An 18,068-nucleotide genomic window follows, 5' to 3' on the forward strand; every position below is an offset into this window, starting at 1 on the left:
TACCAGCATTCCACAAAAAAGGAACTAACACTGAGGTAGGCAATATGAAAAGAAGACTGTGCTATCTGAGGTGCACAGCAATGCTATACAATTCATCAGTACAAAGCCCAGGCCAGGCAAGCTGTAATGGTTTGCCCACATGTGTTTGTACTTTAGATTATAGTAAGCAAGGTTCACTTATGAAGCACACTAATACAAACAGATAACTTTCTAGCCCGTCAGTCAAGAATGATCTTGGGGCCTGTAATTTGTTACTAATTGCTGGATTATCTCTTAATCACTTCTTATACTAATGGATTATAGGAAATGAACATCTGCAGCTGAGTCTGCTCTGGAAAGACCCTGGATGGAAGCAGCTACACCTCATCTCATGTTGAAATTGTGCCTACTTTATCAGTAAATATGCCAACACCTAGTGAATTGGAACGCTCACTTTCTCCCCAGAGCCCTTCTCTTCATCCCTTATCTCTGGCACTGCAGGAAGCAAGTCCTCCTGCTCTTTTCCGAACACTGGGACTTAAAGGCATGACAGTAAGAAGTGCAGTAGTTTACATCTTCCATGGAAAGAGCAATATATGCAAAATATAACTGACACCACAACCTCAAGTTCTGCTATCACCTACAGGAGCCAAGAGAGGCCTTAAGTGTTCCATGTTTCATGGCCCCATCTGTCAGTAGTCTGACAGCAACTGCTAGTCTCACTTGATGAGGGGCAACAGCATCAAAATAACAAATGTGATATTGGACAAGCAATCAGAAGGCACAATGCTGTTCCCAGTATTCCACAGAGAAACAGAAAGTAAATGAAGAGGTTGAGAAACTCCTACTAACCCTGATTACTTTGATAATTTATGTAGAAACCTTATAGCACATTCTCCTATCCGCTGCAGAAGAGCCAAAGTGGTAACAGTTAGGGTGACTACTTGCACAATAACCCCCACCCAAAACAAGAAAATCCATCACCCCAAAAGAGGACAAGAGGGTACTGGTTTGCCTAAAAATTGTATATGCCAATTTGTAGGTATTGATGCCCATTTAGAAATAGCTGTTATAATTTAACTAACAATACAATGCATTTCATCATACTGGAGAAGTCTGTGACAAAGAAACTGGTGTGCTTGCTTAATATTTATTTTTAAGCACTCCTATTTAAAATATTTACATGTTAACTCTTACCAGCTAGTTGTGTATAGAACTGTAGCCTTATTATTATTATTATTATTATTATTATTATTATTATTATTATTATTATTATTATCCAGTTACACTTCTAACTTCTTTTTCCAGAAAAAGGGCAAGACATGCCTTATCACAGTGTAAAGTTGGTGTTTTTTTATCATAGCACCTTTCTGCATAAGACTTATGAAGATTAACATTTTTTAAAAAGTCACAATGTGATCAGCTTTCTCGTACAGAAAGGTAGTAACAGTTCCATCTATTTGCTCAGAAGCAACTCCCACTGAATTCAGTGGGTCTTACTCCCATGTAAATAAGTGGGTACAGGATTGCAGCCTAACCAATCTCTGGTTTTGTGGGTCAACATTTTACTTTAATAGTTGATTCAATTAGCAATTTTATTGTTCATAAAAATAATTCCTTCAAAATTGCATTACTAACTGGGCTGACATAATCTGGATGACACAGTGATGGGTAACTCCTAGCTGATGCTCAATTTATTTTGGTTTTACAGCACTCAAGAACTCTTAAGCGATGGAAGCATATGTGGCTCAGAGAGCAAACTTTTTTATGTGCAGGAGGAGTATAACTAAACCAAATTATCCACCCTGGAGTTTATATCCACTGAAGCTGGTTGGGGAAAAACTGACGGAAAATGCAGAAGAGGCCAAGTGACAACCATTTCAACTTATAAGGTTGCTAGGAGAAAAAAACATTTTGGTAGGATGCCACAAGAGCTAATCCAACCATCTGAGATCCACAAGCCACATTCAGCCTATGTACACCTACTCAGACCATTCCCCTGCTCACATGCATGCTATATTTTATTCATGGAAAGAATTATCTCCTTTTCTCACTGACTGTTTTTCCCCCATGTACACAAGATTAGTTGATGTAGGGAAGTGGTTAAAGGTGTGGTCTAAGAGAGAGGAAGTACCCAGTTCAAAGAGCTCAGCTAGGATTTGCTCCCAACAAGCAGGTCTCTCTCAGTTTCACATCCTAATTTGCAGTATGTGGATACTGATAGTGGTCTATTTTACAGAGTGTAAGGATTATTGAGAGGAGTTATGAAAATGATATGAGCACTAAGGAAAAGTGCTCGGTTATTATACTTGCAGGTTATATTATAAACACAGAAAACTATATGGCATTGGAGGCGCCAGCTACACAGATTACTGTGGCTTGCCATTTACTCTTCTCAGAGCTACACAGAGACCACACACTGTAGGATGCTTCTAACTCTTTGGATGCACATCTGAACAAGGGTAAGGGACAAGCTACATGTTATGTTGCAGCTATGGGTAACAAATCCCTGAATGGTTCCTCCTCCTCCCTTGCAAAGTGCTGATGCAAGGGGATGGAGTGCAAGGAGGGAGGAGGAGGAGTAAAGGGGAAGGAGTAAAAGTGATTCTTAACCTTCCTTTACCAGCCACTTTCCCTTGAAACTGCAACCCTCATCTTTTCGTTTATGAGGTCCAAACCTGTGATTTCAAGGTTACCAGGAATCCAGAACCTTGGTTGGGATAAAAGCAGCTGTGTGTGTGCACACGCGCGCACACACACACATATACACCCCCACACAGGAACAGCAGTGGGAAAACTGAATACTCCATCCCCTGATGCAAACCAACCCTACCTCAGGACAGTTTGCAAGCAAGAAGGGGTCATCATGGCTACAGTATTCCTTGCCTCTAGTGACATGAAACTTGTATGGTTTCAATAATATAACATGGGGATAATATTTGTGCATACATCCTGTTCTGTTTTCTCAAACAAGGGAAGTAGCCTCCTGCTTTGGCAATGGATTGGGAGCCAAAGGAATTGTGAAAGTCTTTCACTGGGCTGGTTAGGGTGTCTATTTTGTTCTATAAAACGAAGCCGCCTGGACAAATATAGTCCGAGAAACAGTACATATGGCAAACCTCCACAGGGGACAATTTATGTAGTAACCTGTCTTTTATATACTATGGGGCTTTATCTCAATCCTGCAGCTTGGAGTCCAACCTTGTAAAGATTATACGCAATAAAAAGAGGCTTGTTTTGAAATTTATGCCTGAGAAATACAACAGTTAATAGAAAATGAGCCACACACACAGGGCTAGAAACATATCCTTACTAGAAGCTTGGCTTGTGTCACCTTATCTCCAGAGAGAGCCAGCCAGCCAGCCAGCTAGCTGAACAACCTGCTCTTCGCATCAAACCTGAGGTCACAGTTTACTGCACTCCTTAGAATCTAAGGGGAGTTCTCTAGCTAAATAAAGGAAGTCTCAACAAACAGGGAATCAGGCAGGTTTAAAGGTGAGGTTTCTTTGCCTTGGCAAGCTGTGTATTCAGGTGAAACATTAGCCTTCCTAAGCTTTTTCGGAAAGGCTTGACACAGAGAAAGATACTTGAAATAAAATGTGAAAGTGATTAAGAATGTCCAAAAATTTACACAACAATGTAAACATGAAATATGTTCAAACAAACACCCTCCCTTTACTCTGGGGAGATATGACATTATTTTTACTAGAGCTGACTACACACACACACACACACACACACACACACACACAGTACAGGGTATATAAGGTCAATAATAAGCACATTATGTTTGAGAAATGGGCATTTCTGCTGCACAGATAAAGAGTTCAGAGACTATCTGAAACTTCAGCATCGTACAGATTTGTATGTTGAAATTGTTCTGCAAGATGAAACGGCACCTGTAGAAAATGAGTGCTGAACACAATGAGAGTAACCGAGAGACCTAGAAGCAATCACACAGTAAGTCATTTTGGCTTCTCCTGGGAATAACTCTTCCTCAGCTTGGTTAAGGCAGCTCCCCTCCACCCCACAAATAAAAGGCGTGTGCATGAGTATTAGGAAGCAATGATCAAGTGGGGAGACAGAGAGAGAGAAAAAAGAGAAAAGACAGAGGAAGGAATGAAGATGGAAACAGTATTTCTAAATGGGTAGTTATTGAGATCCAGGACCTAAGAAGGAATAAAATATGAGTTTAACTGCCAACCAGTCAAAGGCACCAAATTGACACTCTTCTTCTTTCCCACTGTTATGTAAGTAACAAACCACACCTCCAAGGGGTGTCTTACATTAATATCCCTGGCTAATACAAGGTCTGGCCAAGGAGAACACACATTGTCCCCATGTAAAACAGAACAGAAAACTCATCAGCTTTTAATGAAGTACCAAACTCTTTGCTCTCCAAACACAAAATTCTGTATCAAATTTAACGCAGTGAGTGAAAAGACTTTGAGATCTAGGAATAATAACAAGTTAAGAAAACAGTCTGGCAAAGTGGCTTCGTGCAACAAACTGAAGCTGATTCTCAGAAGGAATGGAAGCTATTGTAATAGCTTCTGCAATAATCCCCGTTGCTGACAAGGTGTTGACCAAGAGAGCTTATGGAAACTAACATGCTATTCCAGAGTCAACATGATGCACCAACTCACCTGCAAGAGAACAAGTCAAGCTTATGAAATGAATGCTCAAAGCTTTATCTCATTAAAATAAATAAATAAATCCTCCCCAAAAAGGGTGGTGGTGAGAAAAAGAGAGACCCACTAATTTCACAAAGCCCCCAAACACGCTTTTGTTTAACAAAATATACAAATAATTAAACATGAACTTCTGCCCCCTTTATGACAGTGTTTTAACCAGTCTGACCATTAAAGAAGCTCTGGCGAAAAAAATGAAATAAAGAAAAAATATTGTGGCAAGAATTGACTTTCCAAGGCTTGAACTCAATGACTGGTTGGGCATTTAGGTTTCATCATTTACAATGCATCATAAAGGTAACCTCTCACTGCAACGTCTCATGGGTCATTAGAGAAGGTGTAGACATGGAAGAGAAGGTAGAAAGGGATGGAAGTTTGCCTTCTCCAACTTTACCTCGCACATAAAGGTTGGCTGGAGCAGAGTAACGGGTCCCAGCACTGTTCGTGGCGACACATTCATATTTGCCTTGGTCTGACTCTTCACTGTTCTCAATCTGTAGAGCTCCTATGTGGAAAATAGAACACAGACAATATTGGTTATAATAATATATTTACAAAACATGTAAATTTTTGCTCTGTGTCCCTAACTTAGGACACAAAGGGTTTCTGGTAAATGTGTGGCATGGCACTTCTCAGAGGGTCCACCAAACACCACTTCCACTTGGTTGTTGCTAAAAAGCACCTGCTGTGTCCAGTTTTTATAGCTGCACAGGCAAACAGTTACTGACACCTTTTCAATTCACTTCTTATGGAACACATCCATTTCTACCAAGCAAAGAATTCAGGTTTATCCGTTGAAATATCACAACAAATACAATCTTCACACAACCAATTTGCATCTTGATGCACTACTCTCCTTCCTTTAATTATCAATTCGATTCTCTAAAATTAAACTTTCACTTCCCCATAAAGTATGAATAACAGAATCTTAGAAACCTACAAACCAAAAGGATTACAAGATTGTACCCTGAGAAGTCCTTTGCGTTTCTGCTTCTGAAGACTACTCCTTTCATTTATGATAAAGTCCTCAATACAGTCACCAATACAATTAATAAGTCAGCATCAGAAAATGGTACAACTTGTGTTAAATCCAATTTAAACCTGAAATCAGCCCAACCAACATTAGGGACAAATACGGCTTGAATGGAATTCTTGTTCCTTATCTCGTCCATCATAGATGAGTGCTGAACCCTGTCCAGTTGTTTCCTCTGGAAATCATTTAAAATGGGCTGCATCTAGCTTGTGGAGGAAGTAAGGATGACAATAGTGAAGGGGAAAATAAGCAAAGGGTGAATGTAGAAGTAGCCTTGATGCCACTTTGCCAGATCAGAACCTCCATACTTCCTGAGTAGCAAAGATTTTCTTGGTTCTTCCAGAAGTTGAGATTCCAGAGATGGCAGAAGAGGGCATTTGCTCAGAAACACATACACACCTGAACCAAGAGAAAAAGCATTAACCTGTCTGCTTGTCAGAGTCTGAACCCATTTCCATTTGCCAGAGAAAACAGCACTGTGAACAGAAGCCAAAATTGCTGTCTCCGCTCTTCCCACTTCAAGGAACGGAGGTCAAATTCAGTTTTCATATCATTGCAACAGAAGGAAAACTAATGTGAATCAACTGCTGCCACCTACATTATTTAGAAGGATAAATTGAGACTGTAGCCTAAGTCTATATGTCAGGGAGAGAAAAAATGAACCTCACTGAGCTTTGCTATGTAATAAAAATGATGTAGGGAGCCCTTCCTATTGTTATACTGGGGCTGGCAAGGGGCAGCCAGAAAAGCCTTCCTTCTGCCACTCTTAAGGTGTTTTCACATATAATACTAATAAGTTGGCTGTTCTTTAATACAGCAGCAGCAGCATTATCAGGTTTGTTTTTAATGTTTTGTAACCCAGACCAGGAAAACTTCATCTACTACTACTGCTGCTGCTACGTTGCTGCTGTTGTTAAATTTATTACCCACCCTTCATCAGCAGGTGCCAGGGCTGGTTACTATGATTTAAATTCAGTATTAAAAACAGTTAAAACTAATTTCAGGTGGGTCCTGAAAACACACATCTGAAAACACCAGGATAAAAAGATGCGTCTTCAGCAACTGACAAAGGCTATATAGCAAAGGTGCCACTATTTATAAGCTGCTGCAAAGAATGTCCTCTCCTGAGCCATCACCTTGAATTTCTGAGGGCGGCAGAGCCACCCAAAGGGCGTCTCTGCTGATCTTAATATCTGAGAGGGTCTGTAGAGAAGGCAGCAGTGTCTCAGATATTTGGGGCTTAAATAATTTAGAGCTTTAAAAACTAGCATGAGCAGCTTGAATTGGCAGAAAATGTAGCTGTTTTAGAACATGAGTTGCATAGGGGATAGCTCAGTTGGTTAGAGCATGGTGCTGATAATGCCAAGGTTGCAGGTTCAATCCCCGTATGGGACAGATGCCTATTCCTGCATTGCAGGGGGTTGGACTAGATGACCCTTGTGGTCCCTTCCAGCTCTACAGTTATATGATTCTATAAGTGCTAAAGGCAAACCCAGCCAGCGATCTGACCATTGAATTTTGAACCAGTTTAAGTTTCCAAGTCATCTTCATGTAGAGTAGTCCAATCTGGAAGTTACCAGAGCATGCAGCACTGTGGCGAAGTCACCTCTGTCCATAAGGGGTTGTAGCTGGCAAACCAGCCATAGCAGGAAATTAGCCACCAAAAGTGACAATGCTGGACAACACCCTCAAGCTATGAACCTGCTTCTTCCAGGGGATTGCAACCCTGCTCAGAAGAGGCTGCTCTCCCAGCTCCTGGATTTTCAGGATTCATTTCTAATTTGTTGGCCCACATCCAGTCCATCACTGCCTTCAAATATAACAAAATATAGTAACAGCAAGCAATGATGACCTGCATCATGGCTGACAGGAGGCAGAGGGAACCCCCAAGAACGGGGATCCAAACTCCTAGCCTCCTGTTCCTTGACCCTGGATATTTCCAAACATTATGTATGTGCGTTTCCCTACATTGCTCCTCTCTACTTGTGAGGCGCATGCATATGCTTTATATCGCCTTCCCCAACCCCAAAATGTTTTGTACTAGAATTCTCATCATTCCTCACTATTGGCTTTGCTAGCTGGGGCTGATGGGAATTGGGGAAGGCTACTCTCTACTGACTTGTAATTGCAAGTGAAAATAGGTTGTGGGGGTTGGTGGGCTTCATAAGCATGGTCAGAGATGGCTAAAATAAATAAATCCACAGATACCTTCTCACCATACATTTCTGAAGGTATGTCTAATCTATGGAACATAGAAGTGTTCTGGTTTTGGCAGGACCTGCCTTGCTTTGCCAGCAAAGTTAATGAAAAATGTTGACTGTCTCATTAACAGAGCAATCCTATGAATGTTTACTCAGAAGCTTCACTTGTATTCAGTTAAATTTATGTTCATATAAGTCCACAAGAGTGAAACCTTTTTGAGGATTTGATGAGGAAGGCAAAAGCCTACTTTCACAATCTCACACTGGGTTCTTGCAGCTCTGCAGTTGCCAGTAGAGTAAAATGGTGCACAACATTTTCTGGATCATGATTTATATATCAATACTCTACTTAACATGCCGCTTAGATTTTCAGCTCTAATAATCCTAGGTGCTACCTGGAACGGCAGCCAAATGCCCCCATCTCAAATTTATTTATTTTTTACGGCCAAATAAGCTAAATAAATAAAAACAAAACTACCACAGTGATGTTATTACTGATGCTCATTATGTTCCTGTTCAGCTGTGCCTCTTCTTCCTGAGCATGATGATTGGCATGGCTGGGACCTGGAATGAAGCTGGGTTTCTGTGATATATACAAGTGAGGCAGTCACTGACGGAGAGCTATGAAACTGAGCAGCACACAAGGGCAAATGCAGGAATACAGCTCAATCACTGATTCCCCTTCCTTTTGTGTATCATGCATCTGGCATTCATGCACTTTCCTCTTGTACTCCAGATACAGAAAAAGAGAGATTGAGATATGCAGATCCCAAGAGAAGCAGCACTACAAGGCTGCCAAAGAGGGTGCTAAGGGCAAAACAGCGTGAAATTTGGGCAACAGTAAAAGTATTAGATAAAAAGTTTCTCAGCCCTTCTCTGCCAATTATCAGATCTTTCTGTTTCAAAGTAATTGTCCTTCTGCTTTGCAGTGGTGAAACTCACACTGGAGGAAAGTCTATCCAGTCAACGGGTACGAACGCTTTCCAATTGATTCCAATTTATTTTGTGAAGAAAAGGACCATTTAAAATGCTGTCTTCCCTTTAACACTTCCACTGCTTCTCATGTACCTGCAATGGCAAAATCTGAAGCATCAGAGGTCCATGACATGCCAGCATTTTCTGCTTCCAGGAGAAATATTTCTCATAATATTTAATTGCATTCTATAACAACATAGAAAACTTGATTTGAACTTTGAGAAAGGGGACATGTGTCAAGTCACTTCCCCTAAAGCAGCTTTTATTTTTGCTTACTAGCCATCCTTCAAAATACACATCCATTCATCCATCCTCTTGTCTAACCTGCCAGTCACCAACTAGACCCATGCATCTCTGAACAGTCTATCAAAACTCACCCTGACCTTTCAGCCTGGGTCTCACCTGAAAGGCAAAGGGGGAATGTTAAAAGTGACAACATGCCTTGTGAACACAGAGCTCTCAGTTAGAAAAATGACAGCACCTCTGGACAGCAAGAGTAGAACTGCGGCTGCAGGGCCCAAAGGAAAGGTTAGTTTCAGAAATAAAATTTTATCCTGCTTCTCCAGCCTGACTTCCATAACACTTCCATTCAATAGGCAGAAAGTATGATTGGCCCTTCAATGCATTCACATAGAATCCACCTCTCAACATGAACCACTGAAAACTTTACATCCAACTAGCCGTGCAAACAAAAAAATAATTTAGTTTTATTTCCACATCAAATTGATCCCAGAAGTGCAACAAACTTACCTTAGTGAGAACCACAGTACAGACCACTATGTGAGTATAACCTCCCTTTCACAAAAGTGCCTTTACCTACCACATCTGGTAATCTTTAGAGACTCAATAGCCTGTGTGTTTAACAAAAGGTGTAAGTCTGACACAAATCCTGTATGAGATGCTAAGAGGTGGCTTTTTGGCACGTACAGAAATGTCATATTTGACATTCAAACGGGACACATACATTTTAAATAATGTCAGACACATTCTTAAAATACCTCATTAGGACTCAAGATAGGGAGATTTATGTTTTATGAGATGGATGATTCTCATTATAAAGATATGTCCACTTTCCTCAAAAAGGATGTACGGAACATCCAGGCGGTTCTGGTGCTGAGTCATCAATGCCCTCGCTTGTTGATACAGAGGAAATACATAGCAGTTTGTGCTGGGAAAGGCCCAACCTGATATGGGCAAAGATAGGGCCTGCTTGGTTACTTAGCATTCAGTCTGTCATTTTGCTTTCAGAGTTGTGATAGAAGCAGAGAAAAGGTTTTAAAAATGTGTGGCATCACAGCTGTCAATCTTGCAGCATTCCAGAGACATGACAGAGAAACCCATTCATATCAAAATGAGGTTTACAGTTTTTCCCCTGACCCAGATTTTTCACAGAAGCAACTTGATGCAAATACACTTGAAACAGCAACCCCCATTTGCTCCAAAATCACTTAACAAGAACTGAAAACATTAACCCCCAGCAACAGAACCAGTTCCAAAGACTTGGATTATTAACTTCTAGCAGTGATTCAGTGGAGAGAGAAGGGGAGGAAAGAAGGGGAGCATTGGACAAATGAGATAGTGTAATTTAGTGGTGCTAAAAAGTTTATCAGGAAATTCAGGGGTCAGTCAACAGCAGTAACTGAAATCACAAGAGATCAGAGTCACACTATATAGTACTGATTACAACCTTAAAATTAATTCAAGGGACTACTTTGAGTGTGTAGGCTAGAAATGTTACTAGCACATATAGGCAGTGAAACTAGCAAGGTCTGGGAATGCAGAGCTGTCAGACTGGAGGTGGATTGAACAATTGAAGACTTAATGCAGCCAGATGTGTGTCTGATTCATTTACTCACAACAAATCTTTATGCTACAGTGCACCATGAATCCTTGTCAGGCTTCAGAAGGGGTGGAGCTGGCATCTTAGATCTCCTCCCTTCACCTTCATATCAGAGAAGGGCCAGCAAAATATAATAATAATAATAATAATAATAATAATAATAATGTTATTTATTAAATTTATGAAAAGGTGCACCTTCAGCTCTCAAAGAAAGTCCTCCAGTCTTATTCCTCAAGTTAGATTTGCCTGGCATTTTAAGAATTTATTTCCTTTGTATTAGTTCAATTCCTGTCAGCAATAATGCAGAAGGAAGGGCTTCACTGTTCTCTTGTGAAAGTGTTACATCCTTCAAAACACGCCACAGCAGCTATTTCAGACCTGCCAGGACGTGGTGCCCCAGAGGGTGACTGAATCTGAAAGATTCAAGACCTCAGAGCCCTCTGTGGCATGAATGGGGATAGCGTTCTCCCTCTGAAAACCTCCCGTTGAATAACCCCTTTTGACCTGTGCACACCTGCGATGGATGATTCTACAAGGCGCCACACTAAAAATAAACAAAAACAAGCACACACAGGAAGGAACAGCAGATGCGCAAGTGAGCTGACAAGAGTTTGGAGTGAAAGAATAGCTGGAGATGATATACTGTTGGAGACGGGCATGGCAGAAAGGATATGGAGTGACATGACAATTAGAGGCACAGTTCAGCATTCTTACCTCTGATTGGTGTACCACCTGGTGAGGTAATTTGAATGCAAATAAGATTAGAGAGAAGCGTTAGTACAAAGAGGAAAGGAAGAAAATTGTAACTAAAAAAGTAGAAAGTTTCTCAAAGCTAGAATCTGTATTAGCGCAACAGGAACAAACAAAAATAAATAAATAAAAAGAAATAAAGGATGTGCAGTAACAAGTCAGAGTGATGCCCTCAGGTGGTTAGTAAAGCTCTCTGCTACCAAGAACACAGAGTCTGGCCCCATTTTACCCAATTAATATATTGCTGGTCCTACACAAAGGAGGGCTCTGACTCCTAAGCAAAACCACTAGCATTCATTGTCACAACTGAGATGGAGAAGCCACTGGGATATGGGTGCTGCGCCCTTTTATTCTGCCAGAAGATGGGGCTGTGGGAGTACCAGAGTGAGGGTTGTGAGAGAGTGTGTGTGGGGAGAAAAATTAAGCATATGGTGTTGGTGAGACACACATTCTTGGTTTAAGATTACATGGACCGTTGGGGACAAAATCTGATTATGTAATTGAAACTTAAAAACTGAGTGATGAATTCAGGGGTAACTTTAATAAAACCTACACCAGGCTCCCCCTGGCCAGAAATTGGTATTCTACACAACAGATTTTTCAAATAAAAATCTAAAGCACTTTCTTCTAGTTTTTATTTGGACCAATGGAGCACCAGACTCGCTCTGCGTAATTTATACAGTAGGCAGAGGAAAGGGATTCCAACCCTCCTTATAAGGGAGCAGAAAATAAGTTCACATGCTATGAGTGCATCTTATAAGGAGGGCTTGGTTACAAAGCTAACTGCTCCAAAACCTCAAGCAAAAGTGCAGTTTGCTCAGTCATGGGCTTTATTGTTAGCATGGCCCAGATGTGCAGAGGGAGACCCGTGTATGTAAACTGACAGCAAACTCCTCTGATCCCCAGTTTTGTCCCCTTGGTCTTATTTTGTGCAAATGAAGGCTGTTAGTAAGGTGAGGGAGATTCATGCAGATCTAATTTGTAGGCAGTTCATGGTATGTGTTGGTTTGATGCAAATTTTGCACATCTGAACACCAAGCACTTACCAAAGAAAACTGGGGAGTTTAAACAGATAGAAAGAGAGGGTTAAACAGGACACAGAGCGTCAAATCATGTTCCGTGTATTGATCAATAAATACCAGTAAGCATATGAGTGCTGTGTATCTGAGATTAACCGCTCCCCACATTCCATTATCCACAGCACTGATCACCCAATGGGAAACAAAGAAAGACACTCAAAGATTTCTGTAAATACAAAGAAGGCAGATTTTAAGCATGTTTAACTTGCCTCTTAAAGAGTAATTAAAATATTTACACTTGTTATCTCTTTCCCTCCCACTCTCCTAGTGCATGTTCCTTCAGGCAGTAGCCCTAGCTTTTAATCAGAGGAAGCAGTTCCAGCTGCTTCGTTTAGCATTCTCCACAGCCGAGATGACATTACTCCATTTTCGCTTTATGGCTGGTTTATACTTGCTGATGCTTTTGTCCACAGATGAGTGAAGCATCAGGAAGGCTAATGTCGTTTGCAGAAGTTGCGGGTAATCTCTACCATAATAAATCTGCTGCCTATTTATCTGCTTTTCTAACTACCATTCCATCCCCCTTGACAGAACCATTCTCATCACGGAAGCTTGCATGGCTCACAAGCTGTACTGACAGGAAGAAGAGGGTTATTGGTTCATGTCCCAAAGAAAAATTTGCCGAGTGCTTACTTGCCCCTGCACCATCTCCAAATTATCGCTGTAAATAAAGAGTCTTTATCCCCTTCCCCCACTCTAAGAGACAAGAAGCATCTCTTACAACAGAGTCCAGAAATGATTCCTGGCTAACTGAAGCAGCATCTGTTTTATGTTGCTGCCAAACAGATCTGGAGCTGTTCTGTATCCACCTAGTCACTGAAAATTCTGTATGGATGCAAAGCTAAGGAATCCCAACACACACTCAAAATGGATTCCCTAAAGTTTAGCTGGTATGTTATTAAAACCCAGTCTCCAGATCTCAGTGTAAGATAGCCCTTGCCAGAGCTGTATAATGACTTTGAAGCAATGAAACAAGATCTCTTTGGACTAGTATGCACTAATATATGTTAGAGAATATGGCAATAAAAGACATAAAATAAAAATTATTCAGAACTCCCATGATAGTGGTCAGGATCACCAAATGAAGATGTAAGTCATATGCTACAAAATAAAAATTTGGACAACATCCTAAGTTTTAACTCCAATGGAGTACGTTTTCAGCATGAACAAGAATGCAGAAGCTGCCAGTTTATCCAATTCCTGTCATCTCTCCTGCTTGAAACCTGGAGACCAACTGCTAGTCATTATAGACTATATTCAGCTAGATGCACCAATGGACTGACTTTGCATGCAGCTTCCACTGTTCTTATAAGACATCCACCCAACCTAAATAATTAATGACACTTATTATTGTGCTGCCTTAGGGTGCTTCCAGGAGGGGGCTTATATTGCAAACATAATGCTCAGATCAGATATTTCAGTGTGCACATTTGGCATGTTAGCTTCCACATATTTCTGTTCCCCACCTCTCTCCCAGTCATGGATATCATTGATATTCTGCCAGTTGCTGTCCACATTAGAGGACCTCAACAGAGTGTATATGAAAATGGTTTTGTTGTCCCTCCTGTCCAACACTCCACCACCACCCTCCATTGCCTTCTGCTCTGTGCATGTATGCAGGTATTTCTATACCTGTGTACAGACTGTCGCATTAGGGCCATCCACTGAAATGTCACCACATGTGACAAACTGCCACCATCACCACACAAAAAAGTGCTAATGCACTAACTAGCTTCCACACCCGCAGTGACTTTAGGCTTATAAGTTATTTTTACTTATCTATTTTTCGCAGTAAGGGGTATGGAAATTAAATGTAAAAAAATATATTGCTTGGCATTTTGGTGACAACAACTTCATGCGGACACTTCAAGAAAAAATTGCATGGTTCAGCAGCAATTCCACAATAAACTTCTGTCTGGAAGCACCCTTAGTAAGCAGAGACAAGAGCAGGAATTTGGCTGTGCATACAGTCCTTTCATTCCTCACTTCAAGCAAAACAAACCATTAACGATAGTTTCCCATTTCATCTGAACTAGGAAACCATGGTTACCAGTTAATTAAACTTTGAAAAACTGTTTAATATCTTGGTTTGTTCTGAAGATGTTAACCAAAATTTCCTGGTTTGGATGAAAACAGGAAATTATAGTTAAGGAATGACATCTTCATTTGCTCACTTTCTAGCACAAAGGAGCTTTGAATGTGATCAAAAGGCTTGTCCATATCACTGATAATCTACATTAGAAACATTCAGGTCTGAATGACCATTTAAACCGAATCCAAACAATTTGAGGTATATGGCACTTTGCACAGCCTTGAATGCATAACTACAGATATAGCAGACCTGAGGATCTGACTTTCCCAATGAGGTAACTAGGCCAATAATATTTGAAAAGAATGTTGGTATGCGAGTGCTACTCTGAGTAAAAGCTCAATCCTAACCATGTCTACTCAAAAGTAAGTCTGACTAGAGTCAATGGGGCTTTCTTCCAGGAAAGTTAGCTAGGACTGCAGCCCAAGCCACCCTAATTCTAAAACCTTTCCACACTTCTGCTGTTCCTTATACTGGATGCTCTGGGTGTTAAGTAATGCAGATCCCACCAATGTGTATAAAATGCCTTCCATCCTACAATGCCTCCTAGTAACATTCCCAGGGTTGGCTTTACTGAGAATTCTGTTGTTCAAAATTTTGTAGTTTTTGGTTGCTTCAATATTAAAAAAATTATAAACCATTTTGGTTGCCTTGGCAGAATGGCAGTCACATAAATACGTTTAATGGATGAATGACTATGCCCACACTAAATCCATTTCATTACTACTTTTAATTTATGACCAGCCACATTTTCTATTAATGCCTGGCCCAAGCAGCAAGAGCAACTTTGCTGGCCACTTTCTTGATCTGGTACTGTAGGAGTATCTTTTAATCATAACCTTGCCAATTATACAATCTCGCCTCCCATTTCAGCTTTGGCTTGTGTGTTTCCTCTCATTTTTACACAAATTTTTCAGCAAAGTGTAAATGCCTTCTCCTTAGCCTACATCTTTACTGCCACGCCTTCCTCCACTCTACATAAGTCAATGTTTAATATGCCCTTATTTTATTTTACAACATTATTTTATTTAATAGTACCTTGAGCAGCAAGTGCAGGAGGGGTGTGATAGAAAGAAAAACAATTAACAACAGCAAATCTTTACATCACTCATCAGCCAGGACCATTAGAGGAACTGTGTTGCCAAACCTCTATGTTGCAGATCTGTCTTCCTTTGCTTGGGGAGCAAGTGATGAAGTGGGAAACTAGGCCTCTAACATAATCATTCTATGGCTATGTTCCATTTTGAAAGCAATGTCCTAAACACTTGAGGTAAAAACCTAACACATTTTGACTGCTTTTTAATCTTGTTCATCTTTAAACAAACTCAGATTGAATGTCACAACCTGAATCTTACACAAGTAAGTCAACTGCCTCTCTTAGATTGTATCATGTAAAGGCACAGTTTAGTTTTTATGATCAAACATTTATTACTATTTACTTCATTTTGGGATGCCACGTTTAGTTGCACCTGGAGGAAAAGCCCACAAATTGCCCTGTCCAGCCTCGGTACAATCAATAGCGAGGAGGAGCTGCAAGCCACTGTCTAGACTTCGCATTAGTTTTCTTCCACAGTAAATGTAGGAAATATGACTATAACCTTTAAATACTTGTTTTCTTTTTTAATAAGTAAGAAAGTTAATCAGAATATGAGAGTGGGGCATGTGAGAGATTATCTGCTGCAGGTTCTATAAAATATGCTTGCCTTTTATTGCACATAGCACTGGTTATATTATTTGTTAATGCATGATTATACTGGAAGGCTTTCTCATATCTGGCTTTGGCTTACCTATTTAATATAAATAATATCAGCTGATAAGATTTAATGACTTATATTGTCTATTTTATATAAACATTATAACGTTCGTTTTATCGAAATGAATGATTTATTCAAATTTTGTTATATTTTGTAATGAATTGGTTTTGGACTATTTAGTGTAGTGATGTATTCATATGTTTTTGCTGTTTTGTTGTGAGTCGCTTTAAGGCATGCTTATAGTGGTAAGTGGCATACATTAGAAGAACCCTGCTGGCTCAGAAACTGTCTACAGTGGCCAAACAGATGCCTATTGGAAGTTCAGAAGCAAGACCTGAGAGCAACAGCACCCTTTCCACTGATGATTCCCAGTAACCTCAATACTGCCTCTGACAGCAGAGATAGTACATAGACATCAAGGCACTAGTAGCCACTGATAAATTTATTCCTAATCCTCTTTTTAAAGCCACCCACACCAGTAACTACAACTACATTTTGGTGGTGTAGATTGTTGAATGGTCACTTTAAAATGTGAAGGTTCATTATTGCTTCACAAGTTGTGCATGTCTTTAAGGGCCAGGGCCAAGGCAAATAACGAGACCCAGTCTTACAGCTGTGAAACATAGCAGGTGCTGCTAGGTTGTGTTAATTAAGCTGTGTCAGCATTTGGGCATAGTATATAAGGAACAGCACCTAGCTCCCTCATTACCCTGGGGGATGGGTTGGTGGTTGGGTCTGGTTTGTTGTTGATGTATTTAGTGTATAAGGAGTTTTTGTTTTTGTTATTAAAACCTTGTTTAAGTTATTTTTGAGTCCCTTTTTAATGCATGGTCTCCCCAGCAAGCTCTCTGCAGCGCTACTAAACTGCAAATAGCCATAGTTAATAATAAATTAGTTAATTTTATTTCAGCTGATTATATACCTGTGTGAAGAAGTACTTTCTTTTATATGTCTGTCCTGAATCCTCCAACGTTTAGCTTCATTGGATGGGCCCAAATTAGTATGAAAGTGGGAGAAGAATGTCTCCCTATCCAATTTCTCCACACTATGAATAATCTTACACACCTTTACCATGTCCCTGTCACTCAACTTGTATTGTAAACTTCTCATGGGGGAGTTGCTGAAACCTCTTGATCATTTTGGCTTTCCCTTTCTGAACCTTTTTGAACTCCACAATATCCTTTTAGAGGTGAGTCAACCACAAGTGTACACAGTATTCCGAATGAAGTTGCACCATAGATTTGTATAACAGCATTATGATATCAGCAGTTTTATTTTCAATTCCTTTCCTAATGATCCCTAGCATGGAATCTGCACTTTCAGTTGCTGATCACTGGGTCAACAACTTCAAGTTATCTGCTGTGACCCCAAAATCTCATTTCTAGTGAGTCAGCACCAATTCACAATTTTTTTTGCCTCAGTGTGCATCACTTAACACTTCCTTACATTGAATTCTATTTGCCATTTTATGCACACTCACCCAATTTGGAGAGATCCTTCTGGAGCACCTTACAATCCAATTTTTGTTTTAAACACACTGAACGATTTGGTATCATTAACAAACTTTGCCACCTCACAACTCACCCTCTTAACTCTGTGCAAGTCAAAGAGAGAAGGCCCCAACATCAATCCTTGAGAAATTCTACTTCCAACATTCCTCCATTGGAAGAGATCTCC

The 18,068-nt window shown here is 40.3% G+C and overlaps 1 protein-coding gene across 12 annotated transcripts in view; it reads right to left on the reverse strand.

Moving 5' to 3' along the window:
- Positions 1–18,068, reverse strand: part of PTPRF (protein tyrosine phosphatase receptor type F) — a 482,994-nt gene that overhangs the window by 83,924 nt on the left and 381,002 nt on the right. For 7 of the 12 annotated variants that reach the window (XM_082228805.1, XM_082228804.1, XM_082228807.1 and 4 more), the window contains exon 7: positions 5,065–5,175. In XM_082228805.1, coding sequence (XP_082084931.1) covers positions 5,065–5,175 — 111 coding nt within the window. Of the gene's footprint in view, positions 1–5,064; positions 5,176–11,433; positions 11,452–18,068 lie in introns of all 12 variants that reach the window. The other 5 variants (XM_082228806.1, XM_082228812.1, XM_082228808.1 and 2 more) reach the window with 1 other exon arrangement.

Source organism: Podarcis vaucheri, assembly GCF_965113315.1.
Source record: "Podarcis vaucheri genome assembly, chromosome: 6".
In the NCBI taxonomy this organism is placed as follows: Eukaryota; Metazoa; Chordata; class Lepidosauria; order Squamata; family Lacertidae; genus Podarcis; species Podarcis vaucheri.